The sequence below is a fragment of the Doryrhamphus excisus genome, chromosome 16 (assembly GCF_030265055.1).
Source record: "Doryrhamphus excisus isolate RoL2022-K1 chromosome 16, RoL_Dexc_1.0, whole genome shotgun sequence".
Lineage (NCBI taxonomy): Eukaryota > Metazoa > Chordata > Actinopteri > Syngnathiformes > Syngnathidae > Doryrhamphus > Doryrhamphus excisus.
In genome coordinates, this window is record NC_080481.1 from 15,206,838 (window position 1) to 15,219,865 (window position 13,028).

The 13,028-nt window shown below is 40.3% G+C and overlaps 2 protein-coding genes across 3 annotated transcripts in view; both read right to left on the reverse strand.

Annotated features, from left to right (window-relative positions):
- Window positions 1-4,777, reverse strand: part of rap1gapa (RAP1 GTPase activating protein a) — a 56,337-nt gene extending 51,560 nt beyond the window's left edge. Inside the window, exon 1 of one of the 2 annotated variants that reach the window (XM_058051583.1) lies at window positions 4,647-4,777. The gene's annotated coding sequence lies outside the window, so the exon portion shown is untranslated. Of the gene's footprint in view, window positions 1-4,395; window positions 4,583-4,646 lie in introns of those variants that run through there. The other variant, XM_058051576.1, reaches the window with a different exon arrangement.
- A 252-nt stretch (window positions 4,778-5,029) lies between these two features.
- Window positions 5,030-13,003, reverse strand: nt5dc2 (5'-nucleotidase domain containing 2). Its single transcript, XM_058051590.1, has 14 exons — window positions 12,517-13,003; window positions 11,161-11,345; window positions 10,988-11,062; window positions 10,852-10,907; window positions 10,565-10,658; window positions 9,747-9,875; window positions 8,694-8,754; window positions 8,525-8,627; window positions 8,353-8,454; window positions 8,196-8,277; window positions 7,223-7,309; window positions 6,950-7,090; window positions 6,760-6,824; window positions 5,030-6,668 (listed from the first exon to the last, which is right to left on the reverse strand). The coding sequence occupies exons 1-14, from the start codon at window positions 12,893-12,895 to the stop codon at window positions 6,407-6,409; spliced, it is 1,821 nt and encodes a 606-aa protein (XP_057907573.1). The 5' UTR covers window positions 12,896-13,003; the 3' UTR covers window positions 5,030-6,406.
- Between the last annotated feature and the right edge of the window lie 25 nt (window positions 13,004-13,028).

The window sequence follows — 13,028 nt, forward strand, 5'->3', positions numbered from 1 at the left end:
AAAGATTGTTCGACATCATGGTCTAGGGGAAGGATACAAAAAGGTAGCTCAGAGATCTCAGCTGTCAGGTATGAAGTTTATTCATTTATTATCAACTCTTTCATTCATTCATTCATTTTCGACCGCTTTTCCTCACGAGTGTCGCGGGGGGTGCTGGAGCCTATCCCAGCTGTCTTCGAGCGAGAAGACAAGGCACATATAGACAAACAACCATTCACACTCACATTCATACCTATGGGCAATTTGGAGTCGCTAATTAACCTAGCATGTTTTTGGAATGTGGGAGGAAACCGGAGTACCCGGAGAAAACCTTCACATGCACGGGGAGAACATGCAAACTCCACACAGAGATGGCCGAGGGTGGAATTGAACCCTAGTCTCCTAGCTGTGAGGCTAACCACTCAACCGTTGTGCCGCCATTATCAACTCTTATATGGCCAAAATTAGAAAGAAACTTTTGACTGTAGTCCGGAAGTAATCAGTCAACAGACTGTTTTGGAAATCCGAGGAAATATAGCTGGAATAGGTGCAGATTCTGGAAGATCTACATTGTATGTAGCTGCTCTATAGGAGTCCACAAGTCAATACAAAGGGCTAAAAAAATAGCATAATAGCTCCCCTTTAAGGAAATTTGTTAGTAGATAAACAATATATGAATCCGTTTTGCGTGATATAAACTTAGCTATGTAACAGATTTCAAAAACAGGAAAAAAAGTTTACTTAGTAGAGGGTTAGCGAGGACGAGAGTGCTCTATGCACACAACATCATCGTGCATGTTTGGCAATGAACGAGCGCAGTGCCTCTGTAGAAGCCCACTGGCCTCACATAAACCAGCCTATAAATAATCCATGGGAAATCTGACATTGCGTGTGTGCATAAAGGTTTGGTGATGTTCTCAGGATCACCATGCTTTTCTTTACCATATATGACATAGCCTAATTGGTAATAAAAAACGCCAAAAACAGTGATTGACAAATGAAAAATGTGAGAATAGATTATTCGTGTACAGTATGTGAATCGCTGACAAGGTCATATATATATATATATATGGACAAATCTCAACAAACCAATGCACTTCAGGTACTATCCGATTTAGAATCACACAATCAACGACCCTGATCTTAGTCTTAAAGGATAGACTTTCAATTCAATTAATGAAAAAGGCTAAATAAGTTGTTAAAGAAAAGCAGTCTTAAGGTTCTTTCCATCAATAAAACCTTCAGTGCTCTTTTTTACCAAACCATGTTGTCTATAGTTCTGATAAAACTGCTTTTTACTGGTCTTATTGTCGGGTTATTTAAAGCGGGATTTGCGAGATGACGTACTCTCATCAAGGTGAGTGTGGCCCAAACTAATTTAGATGCATGTTCACACAAAAGGTAATGAAGACATTATTTAATGCATCCCCAGAGACTAAATTACTATTGTGTCATTTGTGGATAGGAAGATTCGTATCCCTAATTATACTGCAGTTGTCATCATCTGACATCTGATTAATAATTGCACAACATTGGTTACAAAGCGTCATGCCCCAGGACGCTGGCAAGGCCAATTAGTTGCTGACTGGAGGCCTCTCACCATGATGCTCATCTTCCCCAAGTTGCCAATCAGACCAAGCCTGACATGAGTTGCATTGCTTGCAAGCCCTGTGCACTTTTAAGATTTTTTTTAGTACTTTAATACTGCAACTAAACACCAATGTCAATGTTTTTTTGTTTTTTTTTGCAGTGCAAATCATCTTGCTGCCCCAGAAATATTCCATCCTCTATGGCTGTGCTGTAAAAGTACAGGTCCTATTACATTTAATAATAGAAGAGGCTGCTTTGAGTAGGGACGGGATGCTAAAGCACACAGGCCTCCCACTAGCAACACAACGACAGAGGCACTCAACTGAGACCGGAGAGATATGAAGGGAGGTCGGCGGAAAGGAATGAAGAGATTCGGGAGGAAGACAATAGCATGTTAAAAAGGAAACTGAAGAAGTGAAGTGCTGCAGCAAGAAGAAAATCAGAATGACGGCAGCAAAAAATGAACTGCGTAGAAACCTGAAAATATTTTAGAAAGTCAAATCTGGGCAACCATTGCCTCTCCCGATGCTAACATGTGTTTATTATGTCATATTTTATATTATATCTACATCAATGTGAGTGTAAAGGTGACTATAGGGGTGTTATTTCATGTCTAGAGGGCTCTAACTATGTAAATACAGTAAACCTCGGATATATCGGATTCAATTGTTCCCACTGGTTTTGTCCGATATAAGCGAAATCCGTTATATGCGTATACCGGAAAATGTCCGTTTTACGCATATATGGGATTTATATCCGGTATATGCGTAAATCGGATTTTATCCGTTATAAAAAGGCACTTCCTTGACTATGTTTCCAATGTACCTGGACGCGCAGGCAACGCTGCAAACGCTGCAAATGACGTCGTATAGCGGCCTGTCACGATTCGGCGAATCGGAGCGCCACGATGCGGCCATCCGATATATGCGAGGGAAATTTATTGGAAATGCATTGGAACGGGACTGGGGATTTTGTCCGAAATAGGCGAAATCCGTTATAAAAAATCCGATATATGCAATGAATTTTTATTGGAAATGCATTACAGAAAAATTGGTTCTTTTTTATCTGTCCGTTGTGAGCGAATTTCCGATATATCCCAGTCCGATATATCCGAGGTTTACTGTATGAATATCGCAGATATACACTTGTCACGGGTGGGTATGGAACAGATTAAAAGGAGGGATTTGGTGTGCACCAGGCTACGAGGCACTCTGGTGTGAGTCCAACGAGATCAGCACATTTAAAGGCCGCGGGCTAGCAGATGTGAGGGTAGCTCGGAAGGGGGCAGAGGTGTCTTTGCTGCTCAGGTGCAGACTTCACTCACTGAGGGATGCTGCTATCGAACAACTGCAAACACAAGCCAGCCCTGCAGCTGCACAGATGCACCAATAAACACACTAAATCAACATCGGACTATTCCTCCTGGCCCTTAGATGTTGTCTGGAACCTGGCCTAAGGCTGAATATTGTTCCAAGACTGATATGTACTTCATCTGGAAGCAATGCATTCATGGTCATGCACGAAACCTAAAGATGCTTGACTTAATAGTAAGTGACGATTTGCATTTCTAATTAGAAAGTATTTTGGATGTTGTAATTATTGCAGACATGTTTCTTTATTACCACGTCTGATATCCTCATCAGGTTTGACACATACTGCAGCAAGAGAAAATTGAAATGCATCCAGAATAGCAGCAAAGGTCTCACGGGTCACGTTTTGTAATGATAGTGTCTTACCTCTTCCGATGTGGCTTTTTTTTTAATTGCAAATTTTGTAATTAATTCATTTAGACAAGAAAAAAGACAAAATAAGACTGTGTACATGGTAAAAATCCAATGACAAAGCATGATTTAGGTACCATACCCACAGCCAGCTGGACCATTAGGCAAGATACACGGATGCTAGGAGTGCTGTGGCCACTAGGGGGTGCCAAAAAAATCTGTTACGTATCATGTATTTTTGCGGATTTCGAGTATATGTTGCATGTTGAATACGATAAATTTAAACGTAATGTTAACTGCAATCTCGGAAAAATCTACATCGGTTCTCACAAAGGGAAGATCCTGATACTGACATCAACCAATATCCGATTTTTAGGCTGATATCGGCCCGATAATTATCGGTGACTAATATCAGACACCCCTAGTTTCTTTTGTCAAAAAACTAAAAGTAGAAAAGTTTATACTAAAAAGTAATAAGTCTGACTTACACAATACACATATAATACGCATATTAATAAATATAGCAACTTCTCATCAATCCATGTTAATTTCAGATAATAATAATAATAATGTACCGATTTAAGCCACAGCCATTGTCAGTTAACCCTGCTAAATTCTGATTTATGCCCCGCCCATTCTGAGTAAGATACGGGTACAGATCATTTAGATGGGAGATACAGAAATAGATAAGTGGTGTACTCGCTCATCTCTAATACTCCTTACCTACTAATACTACCCAATAATATACCATACATCCATTTTCTATGCCACTTATCGTCAATGTAACAATATACTGTGTATACATACTGTATACACAGTGATGGAACTACTTTGTTTCATCAATTTCTGCTTCATTTTAATGCCTGGTACAACTAAAGGTACAGTTGTTTGGACAAATATAACCATGACAACAAAAATTGTTCATAAGAGTAATTTTTTTTTGGAAATACAATGTTATAATTCTTCATGTCACAACATAAGTAATTTTGGAAAAATCAAGAAAACCATGGAAGTTGATAGATATCATCTCTTAATTTAAACTCTAATGAGGTATCTATGTTATCATCATATCTGGAGGAACCCATATATGTCCAAAGAAACGTACCTTTAGTTATATCAGGCATTAAAGACAACCAGTCCAGTCACCAATGACAGCTGGGATAGGCTCCAGCATACCTGCCACCCTAGTGATGATAAGCAGCATAGAAAATAAATTATATACTTATAAATATATACATACACATGTACAGTATGTGTGTATATATACAGTACATATATTATAGTATATACTGTATATACAAATGAGAAAAAAACCTATCAAAGTACCAGAGCGGAGCAGCATGCAGAGAACGCTACCTTAGCTGCCGTCTTCTTGCAGGTTGGTGAAGTGAATGAGTTTGTTGTGCAGAGTAGAGCGGCAAATGAATGGATGCTGTGCTGCTTAGCAACCAAACGACCAATGAGATGAATGGAAGAAAAGTGGACCACCTCAGACATCCAACCCATATGCACAACTGCTCCCCAAAGAACAAAGCTCAGACTCGAGCACACCTCTGCTCAGAAGACCATCATCTTCACTTTGGTAAGTAATAATTCATTCTAAATATGAACATTGTTTGTGATGAGAGATGTGAGAAGAGAGAGAAGTGAGTGTGCTTCCATGGGGTGCTTTTGAGCACTCTTCTAAGTGAATTTCCAAGTCCCGGGTAAAATGCAATCATATTTCATAACCTGTAACATGATATGTAGGCCGTTTTATTGAAACATACATTCATGAGATGAGCTACAACGCCACTGACAACATTTGGTACTCACATTTAAGACAAATATTGCGTTGGTAAAGCCATACATAGCAATGGACGTCAGAGTGCATGATTGTGGCCTTAAAGCAAACTCTACCTTACTTAACACTCTCATCCAATGCATTAATGCATTATATGTAACACTTACTCCTTGCAGTTGACATCCAAAAGGTGCTTATAGTAAATATAGTAAATGCTTATTGTAAATCTAGTTACTAGCTACCAGTGAACACAAATACACTTGCATGACTGTTGACATTTCTGATCAATAAATGAAGCTAAAAGCTACTTCCCCCGTGTGCGTTCCTTCATGTACTAGTCCAAAGGTCTCAAACATGCGGCCCGCGGGCCAAATGTGGTCCGCAGGACACTATTTTGAGGTCCCCGCCTTGATTTGAAAGTTTGATGTGGATGCTGTATGGTATCATGTACCCAGAAAAAAATTATTACGTTTGATTCATGTTCATGTTAAAGGTTAAATAACTGTTAATAGTTATCCTCCCTATCCGTGTGGAAGTGGTACGTTTTTGGCGATTTAAGTTTAAAAGGAAATAACTTGAAGGCTACCGTTTAGGTCGCTAGCTCTCTAGTTTGCGAGTTAGCATGTGTCTCAAGACCCTGCAGTTGCGCAATATGTTGTAAATAAAAAGAGTATAAATGTGACTATAGTCGTGTTTTGTCATGTCTACAGGGCTCTAATAATGCTTTGTTCATTTTAATCTGAAAAAAATCATTTGTCTACCCACCAACTATATGTGGTTTCTTAAGTTTTTATTATTTGCCATTTTATTATTATTATATTTATTTATTTATTACTAATTGATTTTCTTTATTCTTGATTTTTTTATTTATTTTTCATTTTATTTTGTGCAGAAAAATAAAAATTAAGATATTTGAGAACAGCGGAATGTGTTATCAGAGCTTTTCTTGTAGAAAATTGGAACCAAAGTGAAGTTTTTTTAATTTTTTCGTTTTTAATAAATGCGTTTTTTTTTTTTGGAAAACCTGATGCGGCCCAGTCTCACCCAGGCCCCTGTGAGTTTGAGACCCCTGTACTAGTCAGAGTATATCGAGGCTGCTTCAGTTGAAAAAGTGAATTGCACATGCAATGTCTGCACATGTGCTGGATGCAATTCAGCTAATTGTGCGTATTTATGTTTAAAAAAAAAATTAAAATATCAACCCAAACAGTATGCTTTCTGCAGGCTGCTTTGTGTATTTTGTTCGCTATACTGGTTACTATGCGCAGTTTTGTACCACCTTGCTTCACGTACGGCAATCAAGCATGAACCAAACTCATCTGTGCTGCGGAACTCATCGTATGTGGGACATCTCCTCCAGAAAAGGTGTTTTCAGACAGCCGGTGCAGAGCTGATCCATCCACAGCGGCGCCTCGTGCTGCAGAGGAGTGCGCCGTGGGTAAAAGGTGTGCGAGAGGTCGTAGTTCAGAAGGCAGCTGATGGAGGCCATGTAGACATCTGAGAAGCGAGACAGGCGTCTGGAGAAGTACGTGGGGTTGTGGCACGTTCTGAAGATGCTGCCAAACTGAGGGTTGAACAAGTTCTTTGTCATCACCCTGGGACAACAAAAAAAAAAGTGAGTTCAATCAATGTTTTTCGACTTTAAAAAAGGTAGCTTCCTAGCTGATGGGAGATGATTTCTCTCACCGGAGTTCCTCTCGCTCCTTCTGCCATTCCTCAAAAACACGTTTTGACTCTGCATCACGGTGTATCTAGACGCCCCCAAAATAATTCAATCATTCATTGGTGAGAACATTTTGTAGTCTTTCAAGTTGCTTTTGAACAACCAGCCGTGAAGGACTTCTAACTCCTCCACATTTGGATTTGACCGTCTCACCTGCAACCGCTCCATCAGGCCGGTGAGGGCCTGCAGCCACGTGAGGCTGAGGGCATACCGCTCTGTGCTTACAACTTTGGTTTCATGTTCCAGTTCCGGTACGATGGCGGCTGTACGCCAGCCATGTCGCAGCATCAGGTCCTGTCACGCAGTAACATGAGTCCAATAGAAGTGGCACAATTAGAGAAGCAATTTGTAAACACAGCCTGTACTGCCCTCTAGTGTTGAAAGTTTAACCCTGCAACAGAGGACAAATGTTGCTTCCACACTCACAGCCAAGTCACTGTAGAGATGGTCTCCGAAGTAAAGAACCTTTGACCCTCGCCAGCCGGTCAACCTGAGAAAGTCAAACAGGTTTCCCTGCAAAAACCAGAGAAACAAGCCGGTTAGTCTTTCTCTATGTGATGTGGGGGCACCACATTGCTGAGCTCCACCTAAAAGTCACCAACTTATCCGGACACACATAAATACAGTAGATCAGGGGTCTCAAATGTGGCCCGCAGGACACTAGTTTGAGGCCCCCGCCTTGATATGAAAGTTTAATGTTAGTGCGGCCCGCGCAAGTTTGATATGGAAGCTGTATGGTATCATGTACCCAGAAAAAATTATTACATTTGATTAATGTTCATGTTAAAGGTTAAATAACTGTTAATAGTTATCCTCCCTATCCGTGTGGAAGTGGTAAGTTTTTGGCTTTTTAAGTTTAAAGGAAATAACTTGAAGGCTACTGTTTAGGTCGCTAGCTCTCTAGTTTGCGAGTTAGCATGTGTCTCAAGACCCTGCAGTTGCGCAATATGTTGTAAATAAAAAGAGTATAAATGTGACTATAGTTGTGTTTTGTCATGTCTACAGGGCTCTAATAATGCTTTGTTAATTTTAATCTGAAAAAAATAATTTGTCTACCCACCAACTATATGTGGTTTCTTAAGTTTTTATTATTATTAATTATATTTATTTATTACTGATTGATTGATTTTCTTTATTATTGATTTGTTTATTTATTTTTCATCTTATTTTGTGTAGAAAAATAAAAATTAAGATATTTGAGAACAGTGGAATGTTTTATCAGAGCTTTTATTGTAGAAAATCGGAACTAAAGCAAAGTTTATTCATTTAATAAATGCGTTTTTGGGGTTTTTTTTTTTTTTTTTGGAGAACCTGATGCGGCCCAGTCTCACCCAGACCCTAGCTCCAGTGGCCCCCAAGTAAATTGAGTTTGAGACCCCTGCAGTAGATAAACAATCACCTGTTTGTAGATGTGACCTTTGTCCAAACTGCTGATTTTCTCCCACCGAAGGTCTCCGTTCCCATCAAGGCGTCTGAAGGGTCTGCAAGAATACAGAAGCACTATAATATAAAGTAGAAGCCAAAGTACAATCTAAACTACATTCCATTCTACCTACTTGATACAGTCTGTGAAGAAGTGGGGTTTGTCTGCTTGCACAATGATGACGTCAAAGAAGTCCCTCCACTTGTTTCCTACCATGTGCGTCATTCCTTTATCCCTTTACAGAAAATAAACATGCACTCCAAACCATGGCCGAATAGTTGTGAGTCCAGACACACAGCACTTACACAAAGCTGAAGGGACTGTTGGTGATGAGGAAGAGTTTCTTTCCATGACTGACGAGTTGGTGCAAAACTGCCTCAGTCTCCTCTCCTCTAAGGATGTACTTGTCTACACAGACAAAACAAAACTTGGTCAAGAGGAAAATTTGTCATAGTTCATAGTCGAGATTCCTACCAAGGTCTTGCATGATCCATTTGTACATGAAGCCTTTGATGTGGACCATGCCGATCGCTTCCTGAAGGAGACAAGGGGAAATGTTCCATAAGCACAATTTACCAATTATTGCATTGGCCAGTAAATAGTCAACATTTTAGTCCAAACCAGTTAGAACCAGTGGTTCTTTGACTCCTGTGTCTCCGGGCGAGGAATGCAAAAACTGTGTTTACTCTACCTCTCGGCAGGAGACAGAGATTTAAAAAGGTGTGTCGGGCATTGACACACCTCAGCTTGATCTGAATGCAACTCAACCAAAGACACCAACGACCACTGAGGAGTAGCAACCTGACATGTCTTGAATATACCAGCCAGGGAATCTTTCAATCATCTTTATTATATGTTATTATTATGTATATCGATTTAGTTTTAGTTTAGTTTAGTTTTCTACATGTAAAACTATATTATCTATAAAAATCATTTCTGGCAGTCTTTTTGAGGCTGCACGGTGATCGAGTGGTTAGCGCGCAGACCTCACAGCTAGGAGACCCGAGTTCAATCCCACCCTCGGCCATCTCTGTGTGGAGTTTGCATGTTCTCCCCGTGCATGCGTGGGTTTTCCCCGGGTACTCCGGTTTCCTCCCACATTCCAAAAACATGCTAGGTTAATCGGCGACTCCAAATTGTCCATAGGTATGAATGTGAGTGTGAATGGTCGTTTGTCTATATGTGCCCTGTGATTGGCTGGGGACCAGTCCAGGTTGTACCCCACCTCTCGCTCGAAGACAGCTGGCATAGGCTCCAGCACCCGCGACCCTCGTGAGGATAAGCGATAGAAAATGAAGCAATGACAAAAATAATCTATGTGATCTTTGACCCCATGGAAGTTGACTATCTTGAGGAAGATACCCACGTTGATCAATAAGGTCTTTGCTGTGACACAGGAAGTTGAATAAACAGTGGTGCTACTGCAAACGCTAAGCAAATTCCCAAATCTAATCAATTCCGTCTCTGAAACCGAATATCTGCACTGATCAGACGTATAGGATTTTATCTAGAGGAGGTTATACTTACAGAGACATCTTTGGAAAGATGAACTGGATCATAATCAATGTCGTTGGTGATGAAGAAGTCATTTGCCACAGCCAAAAGTGTCATCTCCGGGATAGAGAAGATGTCCATGAACTGTTTCACCTTAGGGCCCTGTTGCAAAGAATAGAAAACCCGTTATTATTATTATTATTATTATTATTAGTTGTTATACTTTCTCTTTGAAACTTTCATCCCCGCACTGCAAACATGGACAGTTAATTATTTTTTGGTATGCATGTTGTCGTAAATCCCCACAGTCCTGCTGTTTCATGACGACAATGGAGCAAATGAGATTCATAGAATGACTGATCACTTATGTAAGCATACAAGCTAAATGAATGGAATCTCAGAGGAGGGTTCCAATTTTAAATCCTCAAAACATGGCCAAACGGGGATTAAAACTGAAATGTTGACATTTTGTGACAAAAACATCCGCCATCTGTCAGCCAGTGTTCAAAATCCATATGGTTCTTACATTAATGAAAATAATAATTATAGCTGTATGGTCATAGATAAAGACAGTGGATTTTTTTTTGTCCTTGCTGAGGACATGTACAATATTACAGTATTTTAAAAACGTTACATATACCAGGAGTGAAATCATAAACTGGTCACAGCTCGGTAATTTTATTGTTTTTTCCAGTCACACTGGTCACTTATTATTTTGCTGCACGTACACTAGCTAGGTGTGACTCCTGAGGTGTGATATTATATTAGCTGTATAAAAGGAAAATTAGCTCATATTGATAGCTGGTCCATATTATAAGACATCCAGAAATATGAATAAAAACACAAATCACCTTTCCATAGAAGCCACTATCCTGCTGCAGCGGGATATGGTAACTCCCCCCATAGAGATTGAGGACCTCCTCGTCTGGTATTGGCTTCAGACCCCTGATATCATGAAAATATTGAAATATTAGCACACACGCGACTACCGCGGCAAGGTCTAAATCCAATTTAAGTCAAGATATACTAAGCATAATAACTTCCTACATGTTAGTTTTTGTTATAGCTGCCAAATTAACTACTTTTTCTTGTAAAATGAAGCCTTATTTCTCCAAACACTGATAGCATCACTTCTCACCGATATACTGTTCCTGTTTGAATGTAATGGAAAGCGTCAATCTTCATCAGGAGACCCTGAAGAGAAGAAGTAATGCCACTGAAAAGTGGTTCAAAATAATATAAACAATACCTATTAGCAATGTAAAATCACGTACCTTTTGAATGTCATAGTGAAGCCCCCGTGCTGCAAAGTTAGGAATGTAGTCATAACTGAGGATACCCTCGGGGTACTTGTGGTAGCAGAAGGGGCGAAAAAGCGATGCATTTATTTCAGTGGGACTTTTAGAGTTGCATGACTGAAATCACTTCTCTGAATTGAGACACAAACCTTGAAGTGTTCAACCAGGAAGTCCCTGGCTGTGTTGTAAATCATTGTGTTAAGAGCATTAGAATACAGAGCCAGCGTGTAGTCGTAGTCAAAGCCGTAGATGTCCACTTCGGCCAAGCTGACCTCGTTGTTGGCGTAGATGGTGGACGAGTTGAGGGACTTGCATGCGCCTGGCGGAATGAGATCTGATAGTGGAGAAGTAGCAGGTTAAATAAAGCTTCATAGTTTACCACAAAAAAAACACAAACCTGTAAACATCATCATTCAGAAGTTGCATAATTTGTACTTGTCAATTGATTTTATTGCTTCGTTGTCTTGTTTTTGACAAGCAAGCAGCCAAAACAGAAAGGCAGAAAGCTTCTAATCAGCTTCTGAGATAATACTGTGGCTGTGGTAGGGGTCCGGCGAGGGGGGGTCCATGCCCACTGGGGACAACTCCATGAGGGCTGCATGTAGACATGCATCGTCCAGACTTTGGCTTGACTTGCCAGGAGCCATACTATACAGTCATAAAGTCATCAGACTTTAATATAACTCAGTTGAGGAGAGTTTAATTAATAAAGTATTGACAAGTGTACCAGAAATCACTTTTACAGTATATTTTTAAATACTACCTATGTTGCAGTTAAGCGGACTATGTTGCAATGGTCTTTGCTGCATGCCAGTGAGGACAATACGCATACAGGGAAGTAAAGTAAATAATTTTTATGACGACAAATCCTTAACTTGTGTTTTTGTCACCTCCAGGCGTCCTCATGCATTAAACCACTTGTGTGTTGCTGTTGTTGTTCTGTCATTTTGGATTAAAATGACATGGAGGACAATGTTAAGTCAGTATATTCATGTTGTGTGTTTTTTTATTTTGCTTTTATTTGTAACCACAGAAGTTTGACAAAATGTTGCCATAACACTTAATGCAATGACAGCTTTACATGTCACTATATACACACATTTAGGTGTTTATCAGAGCTTTTGCATGAAACCCCTGCAAATATTTCCACTTTAAATTTGATGGACAACCTGATAATTAAAAAAAAAAACATCTTTCAAAGAAACTACAGGTAAATGTAACGCATTTAGCGATTCGGAAGACAAGTAAACAAGTTAGCTTAGCTGTGTTTTGCTAACATCTGCGTTTTAGGAACTAGTGAAAGGTTGCTGGTAAACTTCCTAACTTGCATTTAGCTTTTATTTGATATACAAAACACGCCGAGTGGAACTTCATCCTGAGAAAAATGATGATAGGACTGTTGGTAAGGTTATTTCGGGAGATGAATATGATCCATGATTCCAAACGTGTTGACTGAGATGTGCACGTGAGAGATATTAAAATGTTACTATTGCACTTTTCCTTACCGTGAACCATACGTCTCAGCTCATTATAACGAGCCCACAGGTAAGACTTTTGATCCAGTGGAGCAGCGTTGGAAGTGTATGACCGTCTTCTCACGGCGGTCATACCGGGAACGCCAGCGGGCTCCTCTGGCAGCTGTCTGGCCGCAGTGGTGGTGGCTCTCACAAGCGGCTGCCTGCACTGTGGCACGTCGCCACTCGGCCCGCTGAAGCAACTAGGTTCTTCTTTTGTGCCGTCGTGGCCCTGCGGGTTTTGCCCAGTGCACACTCCGTGCGTGATAAATATGCTGTTGAGTTTTGGCGACCTTGCAAGAGGAGGGGTTCTGTTTCCTGCGGTCCATAATGTGCGGGTTAACGACGTGCTAACGAGTTTACAAGACATGTTTGCGTACACTAACTTGCTAAGGTTTGTTCGAGATGTAGGTCAACAACAGGCGAGGGAAAATAGACCGTCGAGTCAATATAACCACGCCCCTTAAAAATTCAGGGGCGTGTCGTCCGGTCTTGCAGCCAAT